At 49.3% G+C, this 26,324-nt stretch overlaps 6 protein-coding genes across 6 annotated transcripts; 2 read left to right on the top strand and 4 right to left on the bottom strand.

Annotated features, from left to right (window-relative positions):
• Positions 1 to 356: 356 nt before the first annotated feature.
• C8Q69DRAFT_486345 (3-hydroxyanthranilate 3,4-dioxygenase) lies at positions 357 to 5,561 on the top strand (the record flags this gene model as incomplete). The annotated part of the gene is made up of 4 exons (XM_028631896.1): positions 357 to 2,370; positions 3,301 to 3,593; positions 4,350 to 4,614; positions 4,717 to 5,561. 4 exons carry the CDS (start codon positions 357 to 359, stop codon positions 5,559 to 5,561), a joined length of 3,417 nt encoding a protein of 1,138 aa, XP_028486029.1.
• Positions 5,562 to 11,090: 5,529 nt separating this feature from the next.
• C8Q69DRAFT_465025 (catalase-like domain-containing protein) lies at positions 11,091 to 13,462 on the bottom strand. Its single transcript, XM_028630464.1, has 6 exons — positions 12,940 to 13,462; positions 12,740 to 12,869; positions 12,447 to 12,681; positions 12,293 to 12,385; positions 11,822 to 12,241; positions 11,091 to 11,761 (listed from the first exon to the last, which is right to left on the bottom strand). Exons 1-6 carry the CDS (start codon positions 12,968 to 12,970, stop codon positions 11,195 to 11,197), a joined length of 1,476 nt encoding a protein of 491 aa, XP_028486028.1. The 5' UTR covers positions 12,971 to 13,462; the 3' UTR covers positions 11,091 to 11,194.
• Positions 13,451 to 15,864, top strand: C8Q69DRAFT_465022 (hypothetical protein). The gene is made up of 3 exons (XM_028630463.1): positions 13,451 to 15,385; positions 15,447 to 15,610; positions 15,672 to 15,864. Exons 1-3 carry the CDS (start codon positions 13,849 to 13,851, stop codon positions 15,750 to 15,752), a joined length of 1,782 nt encoding a protein of 593 aa, XP_028486027.1. The 5' UTR covers positions 13,451 to 13,848; the 3' UTR covers positions 15,753 to 15,864.
• A 397-nt stretch (positions 15,865 to 16,261) lies between these two features.
• C8Q69DRAFT_242862 (putative ABC multidrug transporter) lies at positions 16,262 to 21,885 on the bottom strand. Its single transcript, XM_028626512.1, has 15 exons — positions 21,231 to 21,885; positions 21,131 to 21,175; positions 20,915 to 21,077; positions 20,066 to 20,858; positions 19,511 to 20,016; positions 19,392 to 19,454; positions 18,787 to 19,339; positions 18,448 to 18,722; positions 18,219 to 18,394; positions 18,071 to 18,164; positions 17,710 to 18,017; positions 17,443 to 17,649; positions 17,222 to 17,381; positions 16,735 to 17,171; positions 16,262 to 16,669 (listed from the first exon to the last, which is right to left on the bottom strand). The coding sequence occupies exons 1-15, from the start codon at positions 21,453 to 21,455 to the stop codon at positions 16,571 to 16,573; spliced, it is 4,104 nt and encodes a 1,367-aa protein (XP_028486026.1). The 5' UTR covers positions 21,456 to 21,885; the 3' UTR covers positions 16,262 to 16,570.
• A 473-nt stretch (positions 21,886 to 22,358) lies between these two features.
• On the bottom strand, positions 22,359 to 24,750 carry C8Q69DRAFT_401493 (C6 zinc finger domain protein; the record flags this gene model as incomplete). The annotated part of the gene is made up of 5 exons (XM_028627929.1): positions 22,359 to 22,901; positions 22,999 to 23,219; positions 23,269 to 23,567; positions 23,623 to 23,808; positions 23,876 to 24,750. The coding sequence occupies 5 exons, from the start codon at positions 24,748 to 24,750 to the stop codon at positions 22,359 to 22,361; spliced, it is 2,124 nt and encodes a 707-aa protein (XP_028486025.1).
• A 179-nt stretch (positions 24,751 to 24,929) lies between these two features.
• Positions 24,930 to 26,197, bottom strand: C8Q69DRAFT_519877 (hypothetical protein; the record flags this gene model as incomplete). Its single annotated transcript, XM_028633480.1, has 2 exons — positions 24,930 to 25,662; positions 26,002 to 26,197. The coding sequence occupies 2 exons, from the start codon at positions 26,195 to 26,197 to the stop codon at positions 25,226 to 25,228; spliced, it is 633 nt and encodes a 210-aa protein (XP_028486024.1). The 3' UTR covers positions 24,930 to 25,225.
• Between the last annotated feature and the right edge of the window lie 127 nt (positions 26,198 to 26,324).

Below are 26,324 nucleotides of genomic sequence, written 5' to 3'. Positions count from 1 at the left end.
AAACTACTCGAGTACTTGAGCTCTCCAGTGCGCCGTATCACGATCCTGAGATTGCTTTGATCCTCTAGCAGCCAACCTTTGGCCCGACAGTCCGGTACAGTTCTGCCCCAAGCGGGCCTCGAGGCTACGAACGCCCCAGAAACCAGGCCAGCACTAACTAAAGCTGAAAGCTGTGGCCCGAAGAAGATCCTATGTTCTCCGACAACACAGCATCGCAGCGCTGTCACTCCAGTCCAGTTTATTCATTCTCACCAAGCGAGGAGTTTGCTGTCACTGTCCCTCGAGTTGCCTGTCACGGTTCTGAGCTACAAAACTACACGGACACACAAGGCCCTGACCAGGTCTGAGTCGTCAACATGGCCGACATCCAGGTCGGGGACCTGGTCAACGTGCCAGGAGGAATGTACGGGACAGTACGGTTTATTGGTACCGTCGCTGGCAAACCAGGTCGCTTTGCTGGAGTCGAGCTCGCCGCCGAACATGCGAGCAGAGGTAAGAATAACGGAGATGTCGACGGACGAACCTACTTCAAAACATCTATTCCAGGCTCTGGGATTTTCGTCCCGATAAACAACAACAAATATGTCACGAAGCGCCTCGTCAGCACTCCGCCAACGCCCGTGAGATCGCCCGTGAAGTCTCCTATCAAGTCCTCAACGATGAACTTCAGCAAGTCTGTCGGTCCTAGCCCTGCTGTGCCTAAACCCAGGATGCGACGCCCTTCTCTACATCGTCCGGAGTCTCCTCGTGGAGCACCTCCGTCGAAACTGAACTTGGCGGGATTACGAACCCCGTCCGCTCAGATGAGGACATTACCTACAAACGGTTTCTCCAGATCGCCGATGAAGACACCCTCACGCCTGTCAGACAGACCGCCGTCCCGAGTGAGTGTAGAGGATGACACTCCAACGTCCGTCCGAACAAGCGATCCCCTCCGGTTGCAAGCGGGAGGAGCTGCACAGGCAGAGCTGCAGGAATTGAGAGACAAGGTTCAACAACTCGAAGCACGACTCAAGGATCGCGACAAGCAATTGGAGGATCAAGCAGCTACGCTAGCCGAGTTCCAGAAGAGCATCACGGAGCTGGAGGGATCAGATGCTCTCTCTATCAGGGCTCAATTGCGCGAGAAGAATGAGAAGATTGCCCAGTTGACAGCGGAATTCGACAGCCACCGGGCCGATTTCAGGAGCACTCTAGATACGCTGGAGATAGCTGCATCGGAGACGGAAAGAGTCTACGAGAGAAGACTGGATGAACTGATGCAACAGAACAGAGAACTACAAGACCGCGGCGAAGATGTGGAGACCGTCGCGAGGCAGCTGAAGCAGCTGGAAGAATTGGTGTCGGAGCTCGAGGAGGGTCTCGAGGACGCTCGACGAGGAGAAGCCGAAGCCCGGGCAGAGGTCGAGTTCCTGCGCGGCGAAGTAGAGAGGACCAAGCTGGAATTGAAGCAGGAGCGTGAGAAGGCCGTAGCCGCTCTGAAGGATGTGGAGTCGTCTTCAGATAGCCAACGGCACGTCAAAGAACTGGATCAGAAAGAGGACGAAATCCGCGGGCTCAAAGCAATCATCCACTCATTGAGCAGGGGAGAAGCGAACCCGGCCGTGTTGCGCCAGGACGGGGCGTCGGGGGCAGACCATGAGTCCCAAAACCCAGAGAAGGTTGCTCAACTAGAGGAGCGTGTCCAGCAACTTGAGGGTATCACAGAGCTCAAGGACAACCTAATTGAGGAGCTGGAGCGTCAACTCGAACAGATGCATCTGAACGACACTGCTCCAGGCCGTAACCGCAGCGCAACTGTTAGTAAACGAACCAGTGCCGGAAATGGAACCAATCCAAATGTACCTCACGGTCCTCACCACGCTCACCAGCGCTCTGACCGCACTGTGGTTCCCAACGAGTGGAACGATGGCAAGGATGACACTGCCCAGCGTCCGGCGCTTGTCCGTGGCCGTAGTGACGATATGCCGCGGAGACTCGACACGATGCATGAAGTTGACAACCAATCTTCTGATGCGGGTTCTTCTGCAGCCTGGTGCGAGATCTGCGAGATGAGCGGCCACGACATTCTCACCTGTACAAACATGTTTGGCAATGCCAATGGAAAGACGCAGAATGCCGCTGCCATGCCTGTAACTCCTGAGCCTGATATGCCTCACGTGGGTGGCCCAGTCACCCAAATTGGTCTCAGCGGAGGTGGTCTCAACATCCGTAAGAACCTTGCGAGCAGCCCGAGTTCTCAGCGCACTGGCCGGGACGCGGTCCTTGAAGGCCTCAAGGGGATCGGCGGTCTTACATCTTCTATGTCTCCCGTCGCCGGAAAGGAATCTGGCGTGGTTGATGAGAGCAAATGGTGCGCGCTCTGCGAACGTGACGGCCATGAAAGTATCGATTGCCCATTTGAGGATTAATCGAGCATTTACCCAGTGTTCATGTGAGAAGGACAATATAAATGTATATCCTTTCCTTTCTTTCTGCATGCAGCTTTGACAGCACAGAAGCGTTTCGTAAACCGGTGTTGTGCTTATCACTTCATTTCTTGAATGATAATGATGATGATGGCTGCTTATTCAATCATGTACAATCTCTTCTTTGGTTCGATACCTCATTCATTTTTTCCCCCATCCTTGCCTTCAAAATCCACTTCTATTCGATTCTCACATGTCCTGTAACTTAACTGCCCCCTTCTCTTTCATCATCCATTCTGGTGGGTTACTGGATTTATTCGTATCTTGATACCCTCACACTTTCTTTACTCAATGCTTGCCCATTGCCTTCTTTTACTCTGATTCTATTCCCGGAAACGCAATGTGGAATGCGTGCCTTTCTGAGTTCCCTCGCTGATGACACATTCGGGCATCGATTCAATAGCCTCACTGGAGGGTATGTTATAGTTGATAATAATGTAAGATATAATTCATTTCGCTGAAGTTTGGAGTCGTGCTTGCTCTTGTTCTTGCCCAGGTACTCTGGATATTGGTCTTGAAGTTCTTATGTATTATCTCGAAATGGAACGTGGTGGGGTTGGATAGGCTGTGCATCAGGATTATTGAGTCATGCATTGTGCATTCTATGTCTGATTGGACATTGTGTAGACATTGCAATCTACAAGGGTTATTTATGGTACTTTGTATTTATGACCACAAGGTACTCATGAGGACATCCATCATAAGCGACTGAAGCGAGACGGGTATTATATATTTTCTATTTCTACACTACATCGGCATCACCCCGCATACTAACTACCACCTATAATGGAACAATCCAGTGGTGTTTGCCCCTGGAATTATACATAAACAGCACCCTTTCTCTCTTACTCCGGGAATCGCGGTGGCTGCACGACTTCTCCCTCTGCGTACTTGGTCGATGCCACCGTTCCGCAGTTCTTACACGTTCGCTTGCCCTCATCTGCGCCAAACTCTTCCACAACTTCCTTGACCTGCGTGCCCAGATCGGTGCACACGAAGCGCTTCTCCCATACGATCTCTCCACACTTCCGACAGTACCATCGCATAATGTCCACGGCATCCTTAGGTCGTGGCATCTCCAAGACCACGCCCACAGTATCTTTAAATCGGATGGGGGAGTGCGGGGTATTGGCTGGGAGCAGGAACAGGGAGCCCTCCTGGATGGGAACATCCTGGAACGTGGGTGGATTAGTGGATGTGTCGACGGTCTTGAGAAGCATCGATCCTCGATGCTGATAGAAGAACTCCGGGGTGGTGTTAATGTGGTAGTCTGTTCGCGCGTTGGGGCCGCCGACAATCATGACGGTGTAGCCGGCTGTGGCCGGGGAGGACGGGTGGTAGACGCAGTAGTTATTTACTGGAGGTTGAAGGAGATGAGAATTGGCTTCGAGCCTGTAACACCATACTCATTAGTCTCGACTTGCATGATTTGTTGAATAGCTACGCAGGTTGCAGGTTGCCATGGGAGTAATGCGGGGGAGGGGCAAAGTTGGTACTGATGTACTGTACGAGCATCCATACCATTTTGGAATGTTCAAGGCTGGAGGAAGCATTATGACTGCTGTTATATTGCTTGGATCAATTGGGTAAGTCGACTAATAGTAGGATAGTATGCAGAAGATGCGCTGCAGCGAAAGAAAAGCGCAATAGTGAATAATAATCCGCGGATGCGATTTGGATAGGCGGCGGGGTTACTGCGGAGTTAACTGGCGATGCCAAGAAAAGATCGCGGCGGTCGGTTCGGAAAAACATTTCGTCGTCAATTTTTCAAATCCGCAGGCTTTCTTCGGCGGTAGGCAGAGCTCGAATACAGTTCAGTTCAACTGCATATTTCGGTTGGGTATCACTTCATTTCTAAATTAGCCATCTAACCGGGAGAAGATGGCAACCCCTCAGCCTCCGGTGCGCTTTACGACGCACAGGAACCTGGTATACCGTTTGGTTCTGGCGACATTGACCGGACGTGCCGTTCATATCTCGCAGATTCGACCATCATCTGCTTCCAACCCTGGTCTGGCGCCTCATGAAATCTCTTTTCTGCGTCTACTGGAAGCCGTCACCAATGGCTCCCAAATGGAAATTTCCTACACCGGTACAATCGTCGTCTACAAACCGGGTTTGATCACAGGAAGCGCACAAGGCTCGGGTGCCATCAATGGTGTGATTAGGCATGAAATTCCTGCCAACTGCTCGCGTGGAGTTAGCTATTTCTTGCTGCCGTTATGTCTGCTCGCTCCATTCTCGAAAGCTCCGGTCAATGTTCTCTTCACCGGCCCTGGTGTTATCACTTCCAGTACCCCGACCGGTGATATGTCTGTGGACAGCGTCAGAACCGCTGTCCTCCCTCTCTTTAACCAGTTTGGAATTTTCAACAATATCGAACTGCGCGTTCTCAAACGTTCTAATCCCGGACCCAACGGAAGAGGTGGTGGTGGAGAGGTGCAGCTGGTCTTTGGCCACCAGGTCCGCCTTCCGAAGACTCTGCACTTGCTGAACCCGGGAAGGATAAAGAGAATCCGTGGTGTCGCATACTCGACTGGAGTGGCTGGTTCCAACAATTCCAGAATGATCGAGACCGCAAGAGGAGTCCTTAACCAACTGGTTCCCGACACATATATCTTCTCTGACGTATCTTCTGCGCCGCTGATGTCGGCTCCGGAGAAGAACAACCCCTCAGCCAAGAAGAAGACAGGTCTTGGATTTGGTCTCTCCCTTGTTGCTGAATCCTCCACGGGCTGTCTATTTTCCGCCGACCTGGCGTCGCCTCCATCCGGCGGTACTCCTCCCGAAGATATCGGAAAGCAGTGTGCATACCAGTTGCTCGAAACTATCTCGAAAGGAGGATGTGTGCCTCCTGCATCAGCCCCTATAATGGTGACGCTCATGGCCATGGGATCAGAAGATGTTGGTCGTCTGCAGCTAGGAAGAGAGGTCATTGCGGATGAGAACCTGATACAGTTAGCAAGGGACCTGACCAAGTTCGGTGCTCCTGGCTGGGGTATCCGGGATGCGTCTGGAGAGAATGAGAATGGAGATGTTGTGATAAGTGTTGTTGGTCGGGGTATTGGCAATGTTGGTAGAAAGATTGCCTGAGAGAGAGCAAGCTGGGAAGGAGAATCCTTCGCTATCGTCGACCACCTGTTGATGTCTGTGATTCGGTTCATGGAAGTGGTGTTACCGGTCCACTGTTCCCATATCCAGAAAAAGCAGACGAGTCTCCAGTCGCCGGTTCTTGCACGCCGACAACCTGGTCCGCGGGTAATAAAGACACTGGCCTGGTCCTGTTTGCTGTCATCAGCTGAGAAATATTGAACTCAGGGTCTGGACCGAGTCCAACAACAGTCCGCCTGCTCCAGGCTCGGGGTGAACGCGACAACTCGCTCATATTCGCTGTCCTTTCCTTCGCAGTTTGCGTCATTCGTGACGGAATGTGCCACCGAGCAGTGATTTCGAGGCGCCTTCCCTACGAACTTGGTAGGGTACCGGCCCTCGGGGTGATTGTCACCAAGTCAACTGTTTCATTGTATCTGATACCCATTTCCTCAAAAGGATCAAAAGTTGGTAGGAGTTTCTTTGGTGTACGGTCTTGTACGCGGCGTTTGTCTAGATGTTGAGTATGAGCCACGGTGAAATCATGTCATGCATATCGAACTTTTTGTCCGGGTCTCTATATACCAATTCCCAGTCAAAGAATTATACATATTATGATTACCTTGTTGTTTCTTATACTGTAGATCGTTTTCTCCTTTCTCGAAAAGATGCCTGTCCTCGACTTACTGGCAGAGAACAACGACTGCCCACTGACAGACTCAATCAGCTATAGTTTCCATCGTCCTTTCCCAGTGACGAGACTCTCGACTGCATGTGATGGAGGAGCTCTTCTACGATATCGGGATGCTCTTTCCGGCTTCCTCGATCCCAGCCACTGCCCTTTCACGCCATCCACGATATCATTCGACTCGCGATGGATTGAACGTTGCCTGAAGCCAAAAGGATCGGGCGCTCTTGCCTTTTCACTGGGCTCATCTGGCTACATGTTGGTGCCAGGAAGATATAAAGCTCAGTAGTTCATCTTCGAACGGGAAACTTCATGGACTGGGGGTAACGATACCATCTCTGGCGCCGATTGTCAGACTGGAGCAGGGCTATGCCATGTGAAATACTACTTTTGATAAGAGAGTTCACTATTGAGCAGTGCAAGTCCAATCAGGAAGCTTCACCGTGTTAAGCACATGAAATTGGACAAGATATCTGGGGGGGCTGGGTGGTTCTTTGCTTTCGTCACAGTGAGCAGGCGTGTTTTGTACCGTGTTATTTCTCTCATATGCTCTTTCGCCCTCATATGGCCAGCGGCCTCCCACTTCGACCAGCCACCCCTTTCATAAAACTGGCCATCTCCTTCCTGTTCTCCCTCCTCTGCTCTTTCTCTCTTCCACCTCACCTTTTCCTTCCTCACGGCGTGTTGTTCTCACATTCATCTCAGTCATTCTTCCATCCTTCATAGAACACATCCTATAGCTCAGCTCCAGCTTGAAAATAAATCACTTTTCCTTCATTCGTTTCTTCTTTACACATATTATCCTCTCTTGTACTCTTTCCAGAGACCAGCACGCAGTCCTCGGGACCGCAGATTCGTTTTCAGGTAACTATGTCCCCTTGTCCCTTCTGCTCACCATGCCACAGGACCGTGATCTCCTTCTGCCTCAGATCTGCATAAAGCGGATAGCCCAGTAGATAGCAGAACCTGTAAGTGCTATGTGCTATCCATTCCTCCATGCCTTCCAAGTCAGATGAAAGCTAACTGTGTTATAGGCTGGCTAAAAAAAATGTAGTCCGCTCCGCAGTGAAGCTCCGACCTGGCATTCCCACTGTAAGAACTATGTCATTTCTGATTATACATGCACTTGCTAACAACGCGTCACATAGTTTCTTTTTCTCCAGGTTGGAAGTGGCAAAGCTCCTTTGAGAGGATAACCTCGCCGACACCGCGAGGACAACCTCCTTAGTCGAGAACGGATACTCCTGCATGAGTATAAACGCACATACTGAAGCTGCCCTTATGGCCTGCAACATAGCTCGCCAAATAAAAAAATAGACCGTGTGTCTACGGGCTGCAGGCAGCCTGGTCCAGCTCTGCTAGCTGTAAGAAACATTCTCTTGCTCTGCGTTTGAACTGCGTTTGAACTCTGCTGACTATATTCCTAGGTACCGGCACCAATGGCAAAGACCTGGGTCAGTAGCTCCAAAGGCGACCGCGTGCACTACGTACTATCGTAGTCACAGCTGGGCTTTTGTGATGCACGCCAGGCCCAGTCCTCCCGTAGGAGGATTGGAGGGCAGCTTCTCATTATTCCCACTGCATCGCGGCAGGCCCAGTGAGTCACGGGGCTTGTAAGTGTTATCCAGTCTTCATGTTGGAATAGTGACTGACGACCACCCCTGATCTAGACTGGCTAAACTCCATCCGCACCGCAGTGGACGACCAGAGCCTACTATGTAAGAGTCCTTTTATTCCAATGTATATGCATACTAACAAGATGTCAAGATCGCTCTCATCTTCGGATCTACGATCCAACTCTATTCGCCGCCCCAGCTTGGAGATGCCACTTCCGACTCCGAACTTACCGACACGACTTCACCGGCGCATCAACACTCTCCATTGATACGGCTTCTATCATCATCATCATCATCATCATCCTCCTCCTCCTCCGAACGATTCTTACGTATCCTCAACCCTATGGCATCATTCGACACCAAGCTGGGGCTGGCTCACCTTTCGGATATCACCAACAACTATTACGCCATCTACCTGTGCCATCGACAACGAACGCGCAACAGCCATTCGACGCGCATCCGGTCTCCATTGATACATCACGTTGTCCTTGATCCGACAACTACTTGCGACATGGACGGGAATTGGGGCACAAAGCATAAAGAAATAAGATAAAGGGGGAAGAGAGGAGATAAAGTAAAGGACAAGGGTATGGGGTAAGGATATGAGACGAAAGTGATAAAGAGGATGTTGAGGAATTCTTTGTATCCGGAGTCAAAGCTTTGTTCATGGTGGGATGACATCCACAAAGGTACGTTCCTGTCAGTTGTTCCTGTACTGGGGTGTCTATTGTACATCAGCATGTATGAGTGTTGACCTGTATCACCTATGGTGAGCTGCGCGTTTCATGTTCTGGTCAAGGTTTTAACCTCAAGGGCACACGGCAAAAGAAGTGTCGAGGATGTTTTCCTTGTCCTCGCGGGCCTGTCCGCGACCTGAATGGGAGACATGTTCTTATCAAGCCAGGGAAAGTTGAGCTTGAATTCATATTTCACGATGTGTTTTTCCCTGTATTGGATTGCATTAGGGGTAAAGCAATACGTATTTCAACACTCAGGGCACTGTAATGCGCCCGTCTAGCACCTGGACTTGACATAGTATCGCCCTTTTGTAATAATATACTCAGTGCAGCAGTCGTCCCGGAAACAGTGTTGCCGCTATATATAAATGGCAAGTGTATCCTACTGTACGGTCGCAGAAAGGAAAATATAATGGATTCGCCAGCATGAGAAGATCCAGTCACTGTTTGAAAAAAGCACTCGGTGCTCTAATCGAATATTAATCATGTACTAATTTCGTTTGTAACTATCCAATGACCTTTTCACTCGCCACTCGCCACCTTTAAAGATACGATGCGGGACTGCCCAAATAGGCAAGAGATTTATATCGGCGCACAGAGGGAACATCTAGGTGATATGTTAATTGTCCGTTTGTGTCGGCGTGTAAAGCAAACGCCAGGTGATCTGCAATCATCTGTTACACAACGTTCCCGTATGGAATTGGATCGAACCTACTGGATTCTCTGTATGCTAGAGATAAATAAGGGGTCAAATCCCCCCCTAGACCTAGAGTCAAGCAAGCAATTCAAATCCTGCTTCCGTGCTGTTTAGGATTCGACAGTTTGCAGCAGATTCTATGTCCTATATAATATAGGATAGAACTTCATAGATTACTATATTCTTTATATGTTACAAAGGTGAATACGGGTTCAAAACCCCCTAGAACTAGAATCAAGCAAGCAATTCAAGGTTATTTAAATCAGCCCGTGCTTCCGTGCTCTTCGAACATTTGACAATTTCATCAGCTGCGCAAAGTGCAATAGTAAATTGTTAACTAACTGGTTAGCTAAATCAAGGAGACGTTAAGAACAGAAGAGTAAGTAGTACTGTACGTATAGGCAGGAAGAAGGAAATCTACATCTTCATCTTGAGACACAAACATAAAAAGGGAAATTACATCCTCTTTTGCTCACATATTTAGCAGCCTCAATATCCTTAGTTGCATATTATTATTATATACGAAACCGCGCATGCCTCCCGTATCCATGTATCTATTCTACAATAACGGCATCTGCAAAGCACCCTCCTCGCTGTATTCAAATCCCCCATGCATTTTCATTCTACGCTGCCGATCACGTATACATATCGACGCCTGCGGATTAGCGCGACTTTAGCGGCATGGGCGGCGCATGACTAAGGATCTCCCGAACTAGACAGAATAGAAGCTCCGGCGTTCCCATACGTCGGCTCCTGTCTTCGGCCCGTCCGGCATGCAAGCAACACTGGAGGGTGCATATGGCCAATTACAGTAGTATTTCCCTTGTCGTGGACATCAAAGACTCGGAGATCTTCGAGAGACAAAGCGGCTCCGCTCGGATTGTGGCGGGATCGACCGTGCATTTTAGAGTGCGAAAGACGGCCGAGGATCTGCATGAAGTACGTTTAGTATCCTCAACCCTTTTTACTGTTTGTTGACTTGGGAAAAAAAGGGGGCAGATTTCGGAGAATAAGACCAAACGGGTTTATTATTGGGATTATGACATAGTTATAAATCTCGCGCTGGGTATTATTAAGAAATGAGTGATGGATTCTCTTCATCTCTGTAGGTATGTAATCGATATCTGATCGATTAACGTCCATTAGTCTTGTCTACCGTCCTTGTCATGTTGTTGATGGCAGCGGATATTCGTATCGAGGCACCGGGAGTCCGGGTTGGATTTAGTGGAGAATCCCAAACTATCTACCCCCTCCCCGCATTGGGGTAACTACGAAGACATGGTATCCCGAGGTCCGTAATAATAATAATATGCTCAGGGGTTAGCTAGTTAACTACACGGTTATATTCAGGAATGTGACAAGTCCCTTCCCGCCACCTCCGAGGATAAACCAACCCCAAGAGGGCTAAATATAGTTCGTTATGAGCAATTTCTCTCCCTATTATTATTTTGCACTCTTGGACGAATCAATCACAATAATAATGCGCGTATTATTATGGTTATTCGGAGATCGGGCTACCAGATTTGGATATAGTAGCCGCAATTTCCGATTGGTTCCTGAGTATCGGATTTTGGGTTAAATATCAAATGTCTCTGATTGGGTACCGGGATCCAAGAAACCTTATCTGCGCCACAGAATTAAGGTTGGGTTTAGTATTGCCTAATACAGAAATACTAATTTTGGGGCAAAAGTAAATAGTCGTAATCAAGGCCGGAATTGTCTTTACTATGACAGCTACATCTGAGATAGATAGCTGCATCTATAGATTACTGGATGCAGAAGAAAGGAGTATGACTACGTTTTGGTCCTTGTTGAATGCGATAGAGTATATGTAGTAAACATCATTGTTCCATTCTAATTAATCATTGGTGTACAGGATGGTGACGAACTCTAGTCGTTTAAAGGTGGTGGCTCTCCTTCGTCTTGGCGGCCAACCGCTGAGCAATCTGGGGGTCGACCTTGCCGAACATGGCAATGACAGCGTCCTTGAGCTCAGGGTACACGCTTTCCAGGGTTCCCGCGACGTTTCCGATCCACAGATTCTTCTCATCCTCATCGAAGACTCTGTTCCACAGGTCTCGTGGCTGAACGAAGTCCTCGTCAGTGACGGCAAGTTCGTTCTGGCCGAGGAAAGCATTGCGTTCGATACGCTCGGTGTGTTGCATCGTTGCTGAGATGTTCTGGCCAGGGGCACCTGAACCGAGAGAGTTGCGCACGTAGCTGGGTTCACCTCCGTAGTTTCGGGTGATGGTTCCCATACCGTCACGCTCGTACGGCGCGAAGACGGGGCAGACAGGACGGTTGGAAGGAAGTTGTGTGTAGTTGACTCCCAGACGGTATCGCTGGGCGTCAGGGTAGGCGAACATACGGGCTTGCAGCATAGGGTCAGGAGTCATGGCAATACCGGGGACCATGTTCGAGGGTGAGAATGCGGCTTGTTCGATCTCAGCGAACCAGTTCTCAGGCTGGAGGTGGTTTTGTCAGCATTTGCTTCTTTATCGTCTTCCAATACAATGTAATCTTACGTTCTTGTTCAAGGTCATGCGACCAAGTTCGATCAGAGGGAACTCCTTCTGAGGCCAGACTTTGGTGATATCGAAGAGAGCGCGACCGAAGTTCTCGGCCTGCTCAGGCTCCATCACCTGCACACACAGTCTCCAGACAGGGTACTGTCCACGGGCAATAGCATTCCACAGATCCTCGGTATGGTAATCGAGGTTGTCTCCCTGCACCTTGTTGGCCTCCTGTCCAGTGAAACCGGCGAACTTCTGAGTTGGCTTGAAGTGGAATTTGACGTAGCGCCACCTGCCATCGGCCGTAACCATCTTGAAGGTGTGGACACCGAAACCGTTGATGCGACGGATCGAGCTAGGAATTCCGCGAGAGCCGAAGAGCTGCATCACAGTGTGGACACTCTCTGGCTGGTTGACGTGGAAGTCCCAGAACTGAAACAGTTAGCTTCATCAGGCAAAGAAGAATGAGATATTACTACTTACCATATTCCAATCGGATCGGTTGGTCATAGGGTGCTTCTTGTGACTTCTGTTGACGGCCGGGAATCGCATAGGGTCACGGACGAAGAAAACCGGCTGAGGAGAGGTTAGAATATGGATCATAACCCAAGTCAAGGGACATGGCGTAGAAACTTACCAGGTGGTTTCCGACAATGTCATGGTTACCCTCCTCAGTGTAGAACTTGACGGAGAAACCACGCACATCACGGACAAGGTCTGAGCTACCCTTCTCACCACCAGTGGTACTGAGACGGAAGAGCACCTTAGTCTTCTTGCCCACACCGTTCAGGAACTTGGCCGATGTGAGCCATGAGTTGTCCTGGGTGACCTCGAATTCTCCCCATGCTCCTGCAGCCTTAGCGTGGACGACACTATTCAAAACGTCAGAAACTAGGAATTCGCAAGTGACGCGTGACAATTGTTTCTTACCGCTCAGGGATACGTTCGCGGTTAAAGTGCGCAAGGGTCTCAAGGAGGAGGGTGTCACCCAGGGTCGTGATACCACCACCGCCAACGATAGGCAACGTGGTGCTAACAGAGGGGTCTCTAACGGGCTGGCCTGTAGCTACGTGTTAGAACAGAAGAGAAAACTAGAGCAATTGTCTTGTTGTCAGCTTGCACAAACGCACCTTCGGCCAGGGTAAAGGTAGGCTTTGACATTGCGACTGTTTGGTTTCTCCAGTTGAATGACAATTGAGGGTAGTTTGAATGGTCAGTACCTAAGTGTTGGGGAAGGGGGTCTGGCCCTTTATTAGTTTCATTATATATTTATACATTAATACGTTTTCGATGACGTTCGAGACTTGGGGGCAGAGCCCGAAGTAATCCCGTTGTATAGATAATCATCCCGTGAGGGGAAAGCCGGAAGCAGATCGAAAAAATACCAGAGGCAGCGCCACAAAGGGATATCCACCGGTCAGATCTGAAACATCGAAGCAAAGGCATTCTGTCTATACTAGATCCGTGAGGGGTAAGACAACACTATAGGAAAGACGTGAGGGGTAGAAATGCCAAAAAAAGCGTCAGCGAAAAGGGCCGGAACCAGATTGGGCGGGAGGCCGACTTATCGCAGAGTAATTGCCGAGCCTACTTAGCCACCGCCGCAGCCACAGGGGTTTCTGAGGCATTCCATCCCATCCCATACCAACATCCTTCGAGAATGCGGCTTTTCTCCTCACGAACATCAACTCGGACCGAACTAGTTTATCCCTAGTTCATCCGTTCCACGTGGCGCGCATACGAATGAGATCAACTAACCCTATCCGGTACTACTACTGCTTGAAGTGCGACTTCGGGTCCTCGCGGCCTTCGCTCTTAACCCGGAAAGGGAGATTTGTCTCCAAGTATGACACTTACACTGTACACAGGATGGAGAGATATAAAGACCCTGGCTGATCTCAGCTGCTGCGACTTTGATCTGACACATCCACACACTCACAATACATACAATCTCATCTGTTGACACTGACAAGCAGTGACTGAAGTTCACCTTCAATTTAATTGTTCTCCCATAACAATCACAGTCACCTTCAACAACAATGGCCACTGTCTCTAACGGCTCTTCCTACGACTTCATCGTCGTGGGCGGTGGTACTGCTGGAAACGCAGTTGCCGGCCGTCTCGCTGAGAACCCTGAGGTCCGCGTCCTGGTCGTCGAGGCCGGTATTCCCAACCCTGACCAGTTCGAGGAGATCACCACCCCTTCCAAGGCCTTCAACCTCCGTGGTAGCAAGCATGACTGGGCCTACAAGTCTACTATGGTCAAGCGCGACGACTACGAGCGAATTGAGAAGCCCAACACCCGTGGAAAGATGCTTGGTGGAAGTTCCGGTGCCAACTACTTCACCTGGATTCCCGGTTCGAAGCCTACCTTTGACGACTGGGAGGAATTCGGTGGCCCCGAGTGGAACTGGGATCACTGTGTCGACTACCTCCGCAAGTGCGCTACCTACCACGATGACGAGAAGCTCTACCCTGCCGATCTGAAGAAGATCGGAACTGGCGGTCCCATCAACATCGCCCACGCCGACCTGGTTCCCGAGATGGCTCCTTTCCGTGACGCCCTCACTCAGGCTTGGGTTTCCAAGGGCCAGCCTCTGACCGAGGACATCTACTCTGGTGAGATGAAGGGTCTCACTCACTGTGTTGACACCATCTACGGTGGTCAGCGCCAGGGAAGCTACCTCTACCTGAAGAACAAGCCCAACGTCACTATCCTCTACGGCGTTCACTCCAAGCGTCTGATCATCGACCCCCAGACCCGCGTCTGCCAGGGTGTCACTGTTATCAGCGAGGCTCACAACACTGAGATCAGTGTCTACGCCACCCGCGAAGTTATCCTTTCCCAGGGTGTCTTCGAGACCCCCAAGCTCCTCCTGCTGAGCGGTGTCGGTCCCGCCGCTGAGTTGGCCAAGCACAACATCCCCCAGATCCTCGAGTCTCCTCACGTTGGACAGCATCTCCTGGACCACCCCATCGTTCCTTTCGTCCTCCAGGTCAAGGACGGATACGGTCTGGACGACCACATCCTCCGCCCCGGTCCTAAGAACGAGGTCGCCATCAAGGCCTACGCCAAGGACAAGACTGGTGCTATCAGCTCCGGTCTGCTCGAGCTTGTTGGTTTCCCCCGTATTGACGAGCGCCTCGAGAAGTACCCTGAGTACCGCCAGGCCAAGGCTGCCAACGGTGGCCTGGACCCCTTCGGACCCGCTGGCCAGCCTCACTTCGAGCTTGACTTCGTTGGCATGTTCAGCACTGCCTTCCAGTGGCACTACCCCGTCCCCGAGTCTGGCAGCTACATGACTGTCATCGTCGACCTGCTCCGTCCTCTGTCCGAGGGTGAGGTCACCCTGAACAGCTCCAACCCTCTGGTTCAGCCCAACATCAACCTCAACTTCTTCGCCAACGACCTGGACATCCTGGCCATGCGCGAGGGTATCCGCTGGACCTACGATGTCCTGACCACCGGTGCCGGTTTCAAGGACATTGTCGTCAAGGAGTACCCCTTCAAGATGCCTCTCCACTCCGATGAGGACATGAAGAGAGCTGTTCTGGACCGCAGCCAGACTGGATACCGTAAGACCCCTCCCCCCTGACACAAAGACTTGCAACGAAACTTAACTAACGTACTTAATAGACCCTTGCGGTACTGCCCGTCTCTCCAAGAACATCCAGCAGGGTGTCGTCGACTCCAAGCTCCGTGTTCACGGAATCCGCAACCTCCGCATCGCTGATGCTTCCATCATGCCCGTCATCCCTGACTGCCGTATCCAGAACTCCGTCTACATGATCGGAGAGAAGGTGAGTTAACAAAACCAACCCTGCTAAATATCATGACGACAAAGACTAACACATATTTAAGGCTGCCGACATCATCAAGGCCGACTACAAGGACATCTACGAGGGCAAGAACATCCCTTACTTCCTCCAGAGCAGACTGTGATTTCTCTCTGCCGTCTCGGTGTAGAGGATGACATTCTGTAAAATTGTTACGCATCGATGTTTACTAGACTTAGATTGTTAGTTTAACTTTGTTCTTTTTTTACTTACCTTACTCTGGGCTCCATAAGTAACGCGAAATTATTCCTGTAATATTATTGTATGATGAATATATAAAGTGGTGCGCCACCAAACGCCACTGTCGGAATTCCCCCTCATGGACTCCTGCTGGTCGCCCTGTTAACTTGCGACACGTGATCCAGACGATCTACCTTACATAGGTAGGCTCGGCCCGGCTCGTAACTAGTACCATAATCAAGAAAGCTTCTCACCGCTTCTTTCAACTACCAACTATTACTAACGAGTTTAAAGTGATAACTAAGAAGTGGTCCGAGCCCTTCACGTGCAGTAAATCCCAAGTAAGTAACTATGGGATTAACTATTGCAAAGATAGAATGCCTTGCTCGGGATTTGTTACTTTGAAGATGTGTTGAACAAGCTGACAAGTTGGGTAAATATTAATGATGAAAAGAAAAGAAAATAACTTGATTGAATAAATAGGTAGCAAGACATTATTGAACCTTGCTATTTGATATCTTCCTAGAATCTATAAGTTATGTTTATCTGTGTATATGTATCCCGAAAGACCTCCAACGCCCAAAAACGCAAGATTAACGATATAAAGTATTACTAGACATTCTCTTGTATAGATTAAAGAGATGCGCTGCGAATATTAATATGGCTGCACGTCATGAAGACTGCATCTTCGGTGATTGGTTTCGGTTCTGTGGTGTAGATTCCGCACGCTTAAAGCGGGCGAATCTACTCAGAGCGAGCGCTCTTCGTCTTCTTGCTCCGGAGCTTCATCATCAGGAACACAAGGGCGTATGAGGAGATGCAGAAGAGGGCCGTAATGCCAGTCTACAACACACGCAAAATATTAGTTTTTCATCACGATGAATACAGCGCAACTGTTGAATTCTTACATCTCTCCAAGAATAGTATTTCTTATTCAGGTTGAACGACTTCGCATAGTCGGCTCCGCTCGTATACTGGCAGAACGAGCACGAAGTGGAGTTCGAATCGAGCAAATATCCAGTTTGTTCAGAGAGGAAGCTGGCCATGTACTCTCCGCATGTTTGGCCAGGAGGAGATTGAAAGTGGACGAGTTCCTCGGGCTTGCACTCCACCTTGACATCCCAAAGCACTTCGCCTAGAAGGCCGCCGACAAGGTAGTTGAAGGGGTCGAGGTAGTAAAGCCAGTAGCGCCAGAAGTATTGCATTTGGGAGTAGGGGACGACGACACCGCAGAAACTGATCAGACCGGCACCGATGAGGACGGGATTCATGATTGCGGCGAAGTATTCGTTGGGAGCGTAGGCAGCGATGGCTTGGCCGATCGATGTATAGAGGAATTCGTAGATTAACGCACGTTAATAGACTGTCATCTGGTAGATAATAAGGGAAACTTACAGATCATCTGTAAGTAGACGTGGCCAGATATGGAAGCACGAACGGGGAAGCCAGCAGTGAAGTACCAGCAAGCGAAGTAGAGGGTCGCGCAGATGATTAGGTACGGGATTTCGCAGACTGCCTGAGCACCAATAAAAGCCACCCAGTGGTAAATTTTAGACTATGGCGAGACTATGTCAGAATACTGGTCAGACGAAGTCTTTCGCATCAAGTGCACTCACCTTCTTCTCCCTGGTCTCAAAGAGGTCGCGGTTGTGAAGGAAGAATGGTTGCATCTGATTGATACATCCGGGAGCAACGAAGATGAAGTTGAATATAGCGAACAGGCGCAGTTGAAGATCGAATGAGCCGTTTCCCATCATCCAGAAAGTGAAACCGCTAAAGAGCGCCGCAAAGACGTGGAGAATGATTTTGTTCCACATATAATCCTGGAAATCCAGTTAGAAAAATATTCCACAACATCCTGTGGTATCGTAGAAGATGCTCACCGGAGATCGCCAGATCTGGACCATAAGTCGATGGCTAACGGTTTTGAACTGGAACCAACGCGATGTTGCAAAGTCCGCAGTATCCTCGACATAGTTCGGGTCCGCTTTGCCAGCACCGACTAACGCTTCCAGTTCGGTGAGTGCCCGTTGGCGTTCTTCGGAGTTATTCCAGACTTCAACCCAGTCGATGGGCACGTCAGTGTTTCCCTGGACGACCTCGACGATGTGTTCAGCAGGATTAGCGTCCGGCGGGCAAGGCGCGCCGTTCTTCGCAAAGTACTCCAGAACCTTAGAGGACTCCTTTCCAGCTACTCTATGTAAGCATGACCGCTCCATTAATGAAAGAAAGACAATAACTCACTCTCTCCGAAATAGGTCATCCGACCGCCCTTTGCTAGAAGGAGCAGAGTGTCGAAAGCATCGAACAGGACAGCAGAAGGCTGGTGAATCGTGCACTGCAAGCGCAGTCAGTTACTGGACAAGTAGTAATGAGACTCTCTCTTCCTTACAAGAACAGCCTGTCCACCGTCGACCAGTTTCCTCAGGAAACGAACAATGTTGTACGCAGACTGGCCATCAAGTCCAGAAGTGGGTTCATCCAAGAAGAGAAGTGTTGGTTTCGCAACGAGCTCCACGCCGAGAGTAACACGTTTGCGCTGTTCGATGCTGAGACCAGCACCAGGTTCTGATTACTGTCAGCATTTGATAGAGCATCGAGATATTTGAATAGCGACCTACGTCCAATTAACGCATCACTAATATCCCTCAGCTCCAGCAGGTCAATGATGTGCTCAACATAAGCTAGCTTCTCTTCGTAAGGAACAGATTCTGGCTGGCGGAGAACGGCAGAGAAGATCAGAGCCTCCTTGACGGTAGCGGTACCCTCATGAACATCCATCTGTTCACAATAGCCGGTTGTACGCTGGAAACTGATCCCTTGAGGTCGTCCGTCAATTAAGACGGAACCGCGAATTTCACCAGCGTCTTTACGTTGCGCCAACACGTCCAGTAGCCTAGGGTATTAACTTATCAATATTTTCCTTGCACGCAGAGGCCGTGTATATATATAGCACTTACGTGGTTTTTCCCGCGCCGGAGCTTCCCATAAGGGCGACAAGATTTCCTGGTTTCACGAACCCGAATATCTTGTTCAGGAGCTGCTTCTGCTCTCCATGGTACTGCACATAATAGTCTAGGTCCTTCCAGGTGAAGGTGGACTGCTTCAGTGATTGAGAAAGTGCGTTGGCCTTCACTTCTTCCTGTTTCTGAGAAGAAACTTCCTCATCACGCTTTGTCTTCCCTGCTCCACGTTTGTAGAGAAGCATGGATGAACCTCCTTTGCTGTCATGGAGTTCGAATCCAACTGCTGTGACGAAAAGGAAGAAAGCCCAGAACCCGATCATCACACCAAATCCGCGCCAGATATGGTGGCGGGAGTAGTGGTACTGCTCACGAATATAAGTATTGCCATCAATGACTCCCTCAGCATTGCTTCCCAGAACAGAGCATCCTCTGTACTGCGACACTGAGTCCGAGTAACCATTTCCGTAGGGAATGTAATCCGGTGCAACACAGTCCAACTTCAATCCGCTGAATTCGTTCGCCATAAGCGACTCAAATGCGTATGCACCTTGTGTTTCTTAGTCAGATATCATATATACCTTTGGGAGTAGTGTACATACCTGGGTTGAGATAAAAGATCCATCTGAACCAGACATGCATCTTTTCGAAGGGGATCAAGTAACCTGAGGAATCAGTTAATCACTGCAATATCTCCAATGCAGACTATGCGAATACATACCACCGTAGACGAAGAATATTGTGGTCAGCAGTCCAGTCAGCATGGAGGCAAGCCCGAAGTGCTTGCACACGGCGCCAATTGCACGGAACAATTGCTGAAAGCACAGAGTCTCGACAATAACGACGATCCAGAAAGTGAAGAATTTCCCTGCGTCAAGTTGGAGCGCAGCCATGAAATAGATAATGAGGGAAAAGCATGTCACTTGGCAGATCACCACCGGAATGTCAGTAATCGTGTTAGCGATGCAGAAGGCCGTTGGACGATAGAAACCGAATCTCTTTTGGCGGGAAAGGATAGGACGTCCCATGAAGGAGGCTGTGGTTTCCGACATCGATTCCATGAGGAAATAGAGAACGGGGAAGAAGAGAACACCCGGTCGAAGGAAGATGGATGTACTGTCGTCTTTGAGGTTGTAGAATAAACTGCCGCATACAAGGGCCTGGATGATGGCCGATATTATCTTGATAGCCAGTGACAATTTATCTCCCATCATAATCTGGAATTGGCTGCGGGAACGTCAGTTGGGAAGGTATCTCGTCGGGGTGGAGGACGAACCGAATAGTGCATGCAACAATTTGATCCCAGAGTCCGGCAGTATATACGCTGTGTTTCCTTGGAATATGGTGCTTTCGCTGTTCACTTGCCACCGCCATCTTGAGGTCTTCAACCTCATAAGTTAACTTCTCCGGAGGAACAATCTCATCCATCATCTGAGTAAAGACTTCGCTCTCTTTATAACGCTTCTCGAACTCTGCAGCTGTATTGGGAACCTTCTCCTCCATGCCAGGCTGAATCACACGTTCTGTCGCCACTGTAACTGAAGTCAGGAAGTCGGCAATGTTCGCACCCTTTGGGCAGACGAATCCAAGATCTTCAAAGTATTGTCGGGCAGCATTGCGATAACCGTAATAGGTAATTCGGCCTTCCGCCAGAACGAGAACCTTGTCGAATTCATTGTAGATGCCGTTTCCTGCCTGATACATGGTGGCCACAATAGTCCGTTCTTTGCGCTCAGCTTCGCGACGCATCAACCGGGCAAGTTCAAATGCAGTTTTTGAGTCGAGACCACGCGTCGGTTGGTCCCAGAACTGAATGGGACTCTGACCAGCCATAAACTCGGCCAGAGATACACGCTTCCTCTCGCCTCCAGAAACACCTCGCACGTATTCATTTCCAACCATGGTTTTCTTCGTGTGGTCTATCCTCAACGACTCCAAAATCTCGTTCCTGCTCTCCCGGATGAAATCACTGCGTCTTTGTAGATGTGATGGCCGTTCTCGGGGGACTTTGTTTCCAAGCGCAAACTTCATTGTACGATTAACAGTCAAGGTGGGAAAGTGAATGTCATCTAGAATAGGTGTTAATAATGCGTAGTGAGCCAAAAAAAAATACTGCGTATCATACCTTCGTTATTGAACATGATCTGCTGCCGGAAGGCCTTCGCTTCGTTGTGATCCATGCTTCCATAATGCGTTTCACCAATGACTTCATCGAACGCCGCACGGTCATTGGACAAGACTCGAAGTAAAGACGTACATCCAGAGCCGGGACGGCCAAGGACCAGTAACTGGATTCTTCGTCAGGCAAAAGCTCTACATCGAGTTAAGAAGCCACACGTACCATTTCACCCGGCCGAACTTGTCCATTGATTTCATTGAGGATTGTCTATCAACCCTATCAGCTATAACCACGAATATGGAGCTAAACAGGTGATTCGTACCCTTTTCGGCTGTTTGTTCCGTTGAAACAAATTCAGCAAGCGTCGAGGGTCGGCGGCGGATAACAATGTGCTGCCCAATGCTGCATCTGGAGCCGTGACTCGTATACTCAAATCGCGGAACGTAACAGTTAATCGTTTCTGAATGCCATCAGGCTGCCCATCAGGCTGCCTTTCGATGTCGGTAGACGAAGCCCCCGCGGACGGGGTCCTAAGCTCAGTCGCCATATAGTCTATTCCTTGTCCCAATCCAGAAACTAAATCTTCATGCCGAACTACAACTTCAACAACACCCAACAGTCGAACCGACTACCTGCGATCCAGATAATCTTTCAGCTGTATATCAAAGATCATAAGCTCTTCTCTTCAGAGGTTATTATTCGCAGTTCCTTGATATAAGTTCATCTCTATATATCCGTATTGCCGAAAAACCGTCCATATCCGGAATTCCGTTATCGCTTCGCTAGTGGATCTTATCAGATCGCCACAACCAATAATCATGACACAATCACAGCGGAATTTTCCGTAATTGGAGATCCAGACCAGCAGAATCTGCGGATATATCAGTTTCCAAAGGACATACCATAACTTAAACTACAGTTGAACGGGGCTACTAAGGGAGCTCAGAGTGGGTAGGAAAAAAATGCCAAGACTTTTCTCGGCCGATGATTTCTACCCACGCTGAGCTCCCTTAGTAGTAACCCCGTTTAACTGTAGGTATGTCCGTTCAACTGTGACCCCGTCTAGTTACAAGACAGAGCGAGACGCTAAGATAACTGCGGGCGGACTTAGTACGGTGTTAACCGGACAGGTCGGAAGCTAAATGGATCGACATGTTCTCGAAGGCATACCAAGCGACATGGATTGTTAATGAGCCTAAGCTCCAGGCCCGAGACCTGTGTTCCTAGACAACATGAGACACCACTGCGCGTCGTAGGTGGGGAAGAGTAGCGAACTAGGGCGTCCATACAATAGCTGACAGTGCACGTTGATCTCTCGTCTGGCCAGTTCTCGAACTGTTCCACACACGAACCTGGACAGTCCCTGGGGGTAGAATATAGCTCGATATAGTTTGACGCGCGATGTAAATAACCCGAAAGAAGGAATGACTGAGTATAACGTATCGATTGGCTAGAAGCTGGGAACAGTCGTATCTACTGTCGGATATATGGAAAAGAACCCCTCTAGGTCCATTGTCGAGAAATCAAAGCCCCACCCCATATCGGCCTCCGTGAGATCTAGAAGATCCTCTGCGGTTCCATTGTTATCCATGCTTTTGTTAAAGCCGTTCACCGTAATGTTATCGCCGACGGGGAGATTCCGCGGTGTGAGTCCGACAGTATCAGAACTGGCTTCTGGGATGATAGGTATCATGCTATTTCCCGTCTGGTCACATCCACGCGTACCCTGGGAGGCATAGTGCCAACGGTTCCCAGAATCACCGTCAACTTGCTGTTCGGCTGTCAAATCAAGCGGGAAATTCATTTGCTGCAAAACGGACTGTAAGCCTGAAATAGACGTTGACACTGAGTCACCGGGGCGCATGGTCGAGAGACATTGTAAAGCCGCGTGTGCCCATGGGAGATGAGTGGTAGCTGCCTTCTCATCATGCAGCGCATCATAAATGATGGTGAACGTAGCGCTGCTTAAAAAGAATGTGTGATAACGGAGCTCCTGTGAGATAGGTCAGATAAAAGGCTCCAATGTAAAGCTGATGCCGCTCAACGGTGCGATTTCCACATGGAGCGGCTATCGAGACAGAAATGCGTACTCTCACAAGTTCATTTACTAAGGAAGCTTTGCAAAGATAGTGGATTGTCTTGCGCGCTGTATACAAGACATAGTCGCAAGCCTCATTCAGCCAAGAAGGGATCTCATGTGGCCGATTGTCATTTCCAGCAGGGGCTTGAGCAGACGTTTTCATGCTCTGTCGCCATCGACCTCGAAAGATCAAGAACGGCCGGAACGTGAGAAGAAGGGTATAGTAATAGCCTAGGCAATCAGCAGGGTCTCCAGCATCAAGAGATATCAGTCCACTTACATAAAGCGAGAACAGTCTGTTGAACACCGATATGCCCTGGCTGCGGAGTTTTCTCCAGTCCAAAGCCGACTGCCTTTCGCATCCGACACTCGTAACCGCTCAATCCGTCCGATATCGACAATGCGACTTTCCACATTTGCAGCAAGGACTGGTGTCTTTTGCCATATATCTCTTTGGCAGAGCGCGAGATGGCTTTCGAAAGATGAATTAGCGCCAACAAGAAAGGGTCCTCCGGGTAGACCGTGCCGATATCATCCGCGGTAAGAGAACTTGGTCTTCCCATGTGAAAACACAGGAGACTGTTTAGGGTCCTATTAGCACCTGCATATCGACACATCAGAGAGTACAGCCTACTTTTCATAGAAGTATAGAGACCAAAAGGTTGTCCGCCGTCTTTCGACCGTTTCCCTGTCAGCATCCCTTTCGTTGTCGGGCGCATCCTTATGCAGACCAGCTGCGAATGCTTTTCGGGTTGCAACACCTAGGTGCAAAAACGATGAGTTCGGTCGACCTTGGTCGGCTTGATAATGGGCGTGTTCACTAGAATAACTCGTCAATACTCCTAGTCATCATAGAGTTATAGGATATACTTATCATAAGCAATGACGTCTGCACTGTCTGGAGGTTGACAACATCATCTAGAGAATTAGAAGATGCCTTGACACGTTCATAAAGAACCTCGCCCCAGGCATAGTGTTCAGTTCCCAAGGCACCACATGCCATCGCCATCAGGATCACTGACTTAACGGAAGGGTCCATTTGCAAGCCAATGTCAGGGTCGTATAGTCTCTCTGCGTCTCTCCGTATAGTTTCTTTTGGCCAAAACGGGGTCAAATAATAGAACGTCGCCAAATACCGCTCCAGAAAAAACATCGCTACCTCCCGCGGCAAGAACATTAGCGGCGTATTCCCCATGGAAGCGTCCTTGCTAACATCATGCGTCTCTGCCAGGCTTCCAAAGAAGATTCGACGGAAATTGAACAGATCGAGCCCGGCATCTGCATGCTCGACCTCGCCTTGTGGTTCTGTTGGCGGCAGGTTGGGGACAGAAACCAAATCTCGATAGATGTGCTGTAACAGCGAAAAATGAGATGTTGGGCCATAGTACAGCTGTACCTTGCATGACGGAGACGCCATATGTGTTGCTGAGACGCTGTTATGGAAGGTATACATGACTGGTTCGTTGCGTCGGCCAGCAGAGCCTGCGCCCTGGGATGACCCCGGAGATAGAGGTCGACCTATATCGCTCTCTTCTGCGGAGCCCCAGTGAGGATTGGAATCGCGATTTTCCTGCTGCTGCTGCTGCTGCTGTTTCTTCCGACGTTGCCGGATCACATCACGATAGACACAGGAAGTGCTGCGCTCACGGCACGTTTTGCAAGGATTCCCCCCATCGCATTTTATCTTTCGCTTGCGACACTCCTGGCATGCTTTGGAGATTCGCCAGCCCGGCAAAGGCCCTGCTTTTCGATCGTCTGCCATGTTTGATAGAATGTGCATCCATTCTCAGTCAGATAAGATAAGCAGCGGAATCCAATTCATTATAGAAATTGATTCCAGGTTGTCCTACAATGCAGAATTTTCCATTTTGCTGTCTGATCGCCGTTCACCTTGAAGGTGGAAATGTCTCTTTCGTCGTCACCTCAGATGATGGAGCTCAAACTGGATACGACTAGGTAAATGTCAACCAGATCTTACGACGGTGAGTCAGCAACTTCATTTTCCTAGGAGAAGCTGACTCATGCCTGACTCATCGCGGATTCTTTCCGAATCCGTATTTCCGATGAAGAAAGGATTCCATATTCATAAGGCTGAAATAACAGCTCATCATCTACTTCACCTAAAGACTATTGCATCAGACAGCCTGTGCTGCAGTCTGAATTTTAATTCATGCTCACCATTCATATTCGCCAAGAAAAGCCATCCGTGTCCGCTTCTGGAGACAGGCCAGTCAGAATCAACAATTGAAGCATCCCATAGCCAGTCGCTGGGTAGCTCGAGAACCAAGGACAACAACTGCAACAAGTGACGAGTGACCGATTTTTTCCATATAGTCACAAAAAGCAGTGATCTCATCCATGAACGGTCGAATGCAGTTCGGGACTCTCTGAAGATCTTCGAATTCTGGGGAATAAAGAGTAAACTGCTCAATCCCGCCGTATTTGCCTGCCTCTCGTTTCCAGCCTGTTGCTCGCTTGAATCTCGCAGAGACTCCTGTCAACGGGTCCCAGAGCAGCTCTTTCTTTTTCTCCTCTGTGATATTCAGATGATGATACTGGAACAGATCGAATTCACGATGGAGGTCCTCTAAGGAGACTCCGTCGTCTGTTAAGAATAAGAAGCCATTCTCTTCGATTGCTTGTTTTGTTGTTGCTACGACCTTCGCAATGACATCTGGGTTGGGGGAGTCCAGCAATGATAATTCAATTGTATGCAAGTCGGCCCAGGCTCATCTTAGTGGATTCTAGCGGTGTCCACTTTGGAGCTCTAGGTTTGCGAGCACTGGACATGGGTGGTTTGAAAGGTGCTGCCATGGTGGGTTCCATATAAAACGAATATCTTGCGTTGTTCGTGTACGTTTGACTAGATGATGCTAAAGGTGCTGCATTTTGTCAAGCAAGAAAAAGCTGTAAGAAATTGATACAGCAACCGAGCACTTATGTACTCTACTCAACACTCGCAGCTACTGATAAGCAGGAGACTAGGATTCCGTATATGCAATCAAATGCTTACTGCCTGGTATGCAGCAGCATTCATAGAAATGAATACGATGCCTAGTCTGATAGGCTCGACCGATACTATCTCTGACGTTATAGACTATAAACACTTCGTTAACCGATCTCTGACCGACTTGGAGTTTTTCATGTCTATCCGGTGTCCATCTCAGTCCAGATAAGAGAATCCGCACGGCCACTGTTAGCATGTGCATAGCATAATAGTAGCTTGACTCTATATCACACAATTGCGGGATAGCTTATCAGACATCCTACAACCCAATCAAGTAACTTTCTGGGAAATAGCAGCATGATATCCTTCAAGGGGCTTTCATGGAAACT

The sequence above is a fragment of the Paecilomyces variotii genome, assembly GCF_004022145.1.
Source record: "Paecilomyces variotii strain CBS 101075 chromosome Unknown C8Q69scaffold_4, whole genome shotgun sequence".
NCBI lineage: Eukaryota > Fungi > Ascomycota > Eurotiomycetes > Eurotiales > Thermoascaceae > Paecilomyces > Paecilomyces variotii.
This window is presented reverse-complemented; position numbering and strand designations above follow the sequence as displayed.